Genomic DNA, 6,845 nt, shown 5'->3' on the forward strand with positions numbered 1-6,845 from the left:
GTTCAGGATTCAGTATACAAGTTAAAGAGTTGGGAAATGTTTTAATTGCCTATTTTTTCAACCTCTGACTTGCCACATGATCATGTTTTGCTCTTGGCTTTCTCTTCTTTTCAGATGATCTGCTTTTAGTAGAAGGTATGTCAATGAAGGAGGAGGAGATTGTTAGTGCTGCACACCTTATTCAAGCAGCTAAACTTGGCAATACAAAAGCAGAAAGCATTCTCAGAACAGGTGAGAACATAGCCCAGAGGATAAACACTTCCATGATTGTATTTTAGAGGGTACAGAAATGGCAGTGCACTGTAACACTGCAAGAATCCTGAACATGTTGAGGCCCTCTCAATATAGAAATTAGTAATGGTAATGAGATTTTAAATATAAATGTTGGAGAAAAGTATCTGTTCAGAAAAGAAAATATTAAAAGGCTCTGCAAAGATCAGTTTAAAAAAGAAGTCTCAACATTATCATAATGGAAAATTCTGGGGACATTTCTTTGTAGGTAAGTGAATGGCTGGTCTGAGGTAGCAAAGGCAATTTAAGTTATGTGTTACTTTACATGGAGGATTTTACTGGTTTACTAGTTTTAAGCATAGTTCTCCCTCATACATAGTGGTTAACACCAAGGTGTTAGAGCGATGCTTTCCTATTTTCTCCTTGCTTACAAGCATGCTTAATGCCTTGTTTTGTCTTCATATCCATAATGTTGAATAATGCATTATTGTGAAAAAAATTTGCCTTTCCTTTTTTTACTTTTGAAAGAAAATTTAATAGCAGACATGCATTACCTAATAACATAAAACTCTGTGGAACAAAACACTTGACTGACTTTCCAATGTTATTTGCTGCTAACAGATAATGCCAGAACTGCTCTTGAGTATTCTACTCATTTCTTGTTACCTCATCTTTTCAGCTGGGACGGCACTGGGCCTTGGCGTTGTGAACATTCTGCACACCGTGAACCCGTCCCTCGTGATCCTCTCTGGAGTTCTTGCTAACCACTACGTCAGTGCAGTCAAAGAGGTGATAAATCGACAGGCGCTGTCCTCGGTGAAAACAGTGGATGTGGTGGTCTCCAATCTAGCAGATCCTGCTCTTCTGGGAGCTGCTAGCCTGGTACTGGATTATACCACACGTAGGATATACTAAAGAATTACAGAAGAATCAGAGAATTGGACTATTCAGATTCCTAATGGGTGGAGGGAATACTTTGCCCCCAACTTTTCTTTGATCAGAGCAGCTAATGAATCAAAGTAGTGTTCTGAGTAATTAGTGACTACTTTAGCATTTCCTAATTAAGGTATTATCTTTTTGTATTTTTCCTAAATTTCAACTGACTTCATTGGAAGTAATGTGCAATTCTGTTTTTTTAAGCACCTCTGTTGTTAAGCCTATACATTACTTTTGAGTGTGGCTGAATTATTTGAGTATCTCTTGCTGTATGGGGATAATGTGTATGGTGTGTAAAATTATTACAACTCTTGGGGATCCGTATCTCATTTCCCACTTATGTGAAATGAGACGTTTACCAGCTTTTCAGTTTCCAGGATTCCACCCACAAGGTAAATATGATGTAATCACCAGTAGCAGGTAGTAATTTCAGTGGGTGGAAATGAGGGCCTTTAGAATTAAAAAAAGGCTACACTTAGAAATTTCTTTTCATTAATGACTTGGTAGAGGCAACCAAGTTTATTTATTATATTATCTCTAAAGGCCAGTGTTTCATTTTAGAAGCTTTACATATGAAGGAAAAAAACTACAGTTTATTGAGGTTACAGCCTGCAGAGCAATCCAAACAAACTAAGTAGTTGCAGTGATGCAGTGAGCATCTTTGTCTTCTGGCTATGGCCAATAGTAAATTGTTTGAATTTTAATCCTGGGGGATTTCTCAAGAGACTTCATCTACTACTTTCACTGAGGGGGGCTGCTTATTCTTTGGTAGCCAGTTAGCTGAAATTCAGCCACATGGCACAGCTGATTATGAAGAATCTGCCTTTCACTGGTGAGTGACACAGTGCATCCCCTCAGCCATTCGGGTGGCTGCAGGTGCAATGTTCTTGTCCTGCTCTCACCATCAGCTTTCAGGATGGAAAGTCAAATCTGATCCTTATCCTTGCCTTCAGAGCATTCAGAGGCCTAGGGGAAAAGTATGTCAAGTGCCAGTGAAGGCTTGCCTAAGTAAGCTGTGGTTTGTATTTCTTTCATGAGTCCTTGATATACAGTGGTGTCTTTATCCAGCTGCTTTTTTAGCATACTTTCAAGATGCTGGAGAAATTGAAAAACAAACCCATCTATCAGCTAATTCAGAAAGATAACTCTGGAGGAACAGTCACAAGACTATCCTGTCCTGAATTTGACCTATTTTAACATCTAACTCAACCACTGTTATTCTAAGAAGTCCAGTAATGTGTCAGTACAGGGGCTATTTCCACACTTGAACTTCTCTTCCAATTAAAATGAAACAATCTTCTGCTATATAATGAACTTGGACTAAATAGCTCCTAGTTCACTCACTAATTCTGGGATATAATCTATACAGATTGTCTTTACTTCATCCCTCTTCCACAAGGAATGCTTACTGGTAACTCATATCCAGTGTGGATTTCAGGACCACCAGATCTCCCTTCTGATGTATCCATGACAATCACACAGCCTCTACACCACTGGCAAATAACTGGTTCTTAACTGTTTGCCAAGTTATACTAAGCTTTATGTAACCAAGGAGTTTTAGTTCCTTCCCCTACATGTTGTTGTTTACTTGATGATTCCCATTACCTTCAATACCAGAGCATTAGCTCTGTGAGCAGCTCAAGGAGAAGCTGGCATTTCTCTGCAGTGACAGCAGCTCAGATCAGGAGTACTGAGGTTCTAACAGTGAGGAGGACTGTCATTCGATCTTTCCATCCTCTGCTATCACAAGGAATGCCTGGCTGGAATGCTTGGCTAAAAGTGGGGACCAAGCTTTTGCTTTCCAGACCCTCTGAAGCTCTGTATTTTTGGTATCTCAGACTCAAAATCTTTTTCCCTAGCAGCTGAAGGGAGGGTGCAGGCACAGAAAAACCACAACTGACTAAAACACAAGTTGAAAAGTTTTACACCTTTAACGTCATGTTAAGAAAATAATTCTTCAAATGATTTTGAAAATGCTTTTTTTTTTTTTTGTCAATTGTCCAAGAACTTGCTGCATATGTACAAGCAGTTTATAAAATCAGAAAGAATAAAAAAATCATGTTTAATAGCATAATAGTGGTTTTGTTTGTCTCTTCTTTACCTGTTCAGAAGCGTCCTTTGAACTTCAGGTACTTTAATGTGGACCAGAGATTTTATGGATATTAGCCCCCCTGTTGTATCCAGTCCCAGAAGGAGCAAACATGAGATGTTCACTGAATATCTGCAGCAGTGTGCTTATTGATGCTGGCCCAATGTCCTTTAGAATAGCCCATACCATCCACTTTAGTTATTCAGTATTTTGAATCTTTGATATGTCAACCAGACACTTGGAAATAACAAATTCATTCATTTTCTGGTGGTCTTGAAGCACTCGCCTTCCTCCATTGTAATAAATTTGTCAAAAGCTTGCACTTATTATCAATGTAGGCAATGGCAATTTTATATTAAAAAACACAGCACAGAGTAAGGTGCAGATGGAATTTACACTTGGATGCAGTGAAATCTGATCACTGTGTCAATTTCAAATGCCATGGAGATACCACAGGCATTAGCAAGTACAAAACACCTGGGCTGTACTCCCCTTGGGCCATTACAGATAATTGTATCTGGATTAGAACTAGTGCCATAGCACAGTTCTGCAAAGGAATATGCTTGCTTGCATGACAAGTACTGCTGGAGGAATCCTTTTGAAAAAGACCAGACACCCATGTTGTCCATTCTGAAATACAAGCCAGTAATCTGTATGTCTCCCTCTTAACTGGTTGCTCAGAAAAAAAAAAAAAAAAGCATCAAGAAAGAGAAGCTGCACCATGTTTTTTTATGGCTGCTAAAAACTTAACCATGTTCCACAGGCTGAGAGGATGAATGCACAGAGCTGTTGTTTTCAGGCTCCCTGTTTTCCAATAAACCCATGACCTCTCCATCCCCCTTCTTGACAAATGCTCATTGTAATTTCAGACTGCCTGGCTGCCAGCTGCCACCTGATCAGAAGCTAAACAAAGCAAGGTCTATACTAGGAGGTATTCAGCAAGAGTTCACAGCTTCTCCCTCCATACTGCCTGAGATCTTCACAACATCCAGCCAGGAGTATACCTAAAGGATAGGAACTGCCCAAGTTTTTTTTCCAGATTCCACCGACTAATCTATGGAGATAAGCAGCAACAGTGAGAAGATAATGCCAGTAAACAGGACTGAGCACACACAGGACACCAGAGGTGTAGCACAATACTATCGCATGAAGTTACAAAACAGTGACAGACACTGACCTCTGCAAAAAAAAGAAGTCAGTGTTTAGAAACACAGATAAGAGGACTGTTTCTCCCATATAAACCTGAGAATTCTTTTGCTCTGTCACAAGGTCTAAGTATCTAAAACAATTGTCAGACACAGAAAATGTCCTGATTCCAGGAGTGCTGTGTTTGGTTCTGAGCTCCCTGGTACACAAGAGACATAACAATACCAGAGAGCTCAGCAAAGAACCAGAAAGATTACAAAGCAACTACAGCATTTCTCCTATGAGGGAGGGCTGAGAGCTGGAACTGTTCAACTTGGAAAAGAGAAGGCTTAGGGGAATCTTACCAATGTCTATAAATACCTAAAGCAAGAGTGCAAAGAAGATGGGCTCCTTTCATTTGTACCACGACAGGAGATACTGGGCACAGAGTGAAACACGGGAGGCTCCATCTGAACATCAGAAACACTTCTTTACTGCACTGGTATCCAAGCACTGGCAGAGGTTGCCCAGAGAAGTGGACTTTCACTTCTTGGATATCATCAGAAGCTGTCTGGATATGGTGACAGGCAACAAGCTCAGTGTGGTTTTACTTGAGCAGAGGAGCTGAACTACATGACCTCTAGACATCTCTTCCAACCACAGCCAGTGTATGATTTTGTGACAGCACTGATAAAGACAGTGAGCTAGCATACTTGAATGTAAAATTAAGGCAGAAGAAGTAATCTGCAAAATCTCTGCACCAGAGTTAGTTAGCAGAGGTAATCAGAACCCACAGAGCTGCATTTTAAGTGTTGCAGCAGGATGAAATATGTCAAAAATCTGAAAACACATTCTTAACCTCTGCAAACCCAGCATATAAAATACTGCTTTAACTTCTGTAACATTGCTTTAGCCTTGAAGTTGAGTCTTTGCCCATTTTCTTGGATTGCAGCTCTAAGCCACCTCTATAGCCAGATAAAATATTCTGTAAGATAGGAAAATGTAGTGGTCAATAAATATCACAATTCAGTGTTCAGGAATCACTCTAACCTGTGATCTGATCTTTCACATTCTCTTAAATTCATATTAATACGTTAAAGACTGTATATTTAATGTAGTGGATTTTATTAAATTATCAGCACATTTTGAACACCTTTCTTTTCAAAACTTTTGAGTGTGCAGCAAAAAGGAAAATTTTGGTCAAGGCATAACTAGTCAAGGCTAGGAATAGTATCAGTATTTTATGGACTTGCTCTGTGCTTCAGTCCTGTTGGACTCAACTGCCATACCCTTGTGCAGTTCAGAAGATATCTTGCCTTAATCTTCCATGGAATCAAGCTTTCAGACTTGTAAGCTACTATCATTCTCATCACCACCCATCAGCAGTGTGTGAATGCACTTGAAAACATGAGACTAGGTCCAGTCATTACAGACAACAGCAAGGTACAGCTTAACAACTGCAGCCCAGCTGGAAACCATTTATTGACTGCCTTACCCATCAAAGGGACACAGCTGCTGTGCAGTAACATCCTGAGCCTTGGTCCATCATAGTCTGCATCTGCAACCCTTTTCAAACTGCCTGGAATAACCCTCCAGCTTGTACATAAAAGGTATTAAAGCAATTAGTCTGCACAGTGGTTAAGATATTGTGTCTTTGATGAACATGGTGACATAAGGTAAGAGATTGAACAGATTAGTTTTAGAGAATAAGACAGCTATGGTAAGGTTTAGCAGAACAAGGCTAGAATACAGCTCCTGTGACTGCTGGGTGAGCAAAGGAAACAGAACAGAGATTTTCTAGATCAGTTTGATTCAGATTCAACCACCTTGGTAGACAGAGCTCCAACCTAGAGATGAGCAGCAGTGAGAGCAAGTCTTCCCTTCTCTTGCTCTCCAGCTCTTCAGTTCACAACCTAGCGGGAGGAAGTGTCTGCAAAGGTCAGTGAAGACAAGCACACAGTTCAAAAACATCCAAACAGCCTCTATACCACAGATCTTTGCATATGAAGACAGCGTTGAAAAGCTCGTGGAACACAATAAGCAGTAAAATACCAAAGGTCTTAACTGCACAGTGCCCTCTCCTGTGTGTTGAGCCTCAGAGAGGCAGCCAGAGTGACAGCAGAAAATTATACAGAACTACTTACCTGCAGAAGGCAGCATCCTCAGTCCCACTGGAAGCAAGATAAGCCCCTTAACAAGCCCGCTGTTTAAGTTTTCTTGAGCTGCTGTCTAGTGTGATAAATTGGATAGGGGAGAAGTTTTTTAACTAAACCCTCAAGAGCTTTAAGAAAGCTTAAAGAAACAAGGAGGACAGCCTTGCAGAGACCAGAAGCACTGCTGGCTGGACATTCACCAGCAAGGTGAAATCACTAGCAATCAAGAAAAATGTTTCCTCATACTTAATTCAAACACTCTCTGTGAAAAGGAAGCAGGAGACCTTCTCAATTCATTCACAATCAACACA

General features: G+C 40.2%; 1 protein-coding gene across 6 annotated transcripts in view; it reads left to right on the forward strand.

The window, feature by feature from the left end:
- Window positions 1-3,241, forward strand: part of GNE (glucosamine (UDP-N-acetyl)-2-epimerase/N-acetylmannosamine kinase) — a 34,926-nt gene extending 31,685 nt beyond the window's left edge. For all 6 annotated transcript variants that reach the window (XM_021533868.3, XM_085566671.1, XM_021533869.4 and 3 more), the window contains exons 11-12: window positions 115-231; window positions 911-3,241. In XM_021533868.3, the coding sequence (XP_021389543.1) occupies window positions 115-231; window positions 911-1,146 (353 nt within the window). In that variant the 3' untranslated portion in view covers window positions 1,147-3,241. The remainder of the gene's footprint in view (window positions 1-114; window positions 232-910) is intronic.
- Window positions 3,242-6,845: the final 3,604 nt, after the last annotated feature.

This window comes from Lonchura striata, chromosome Z (genome assembly GCF_050655825.1).
Source record: "Lonchura striata isolate lonStrDom1 chromosome Z, ASM5065582v1, whole genome shotgun sequence".
Taxonomy (NCBI): Eukaryota; Metazoa; Chordata; class Aves; order Passeriformes; family Estrildidae; genus Lonchura; species Lonchura striata.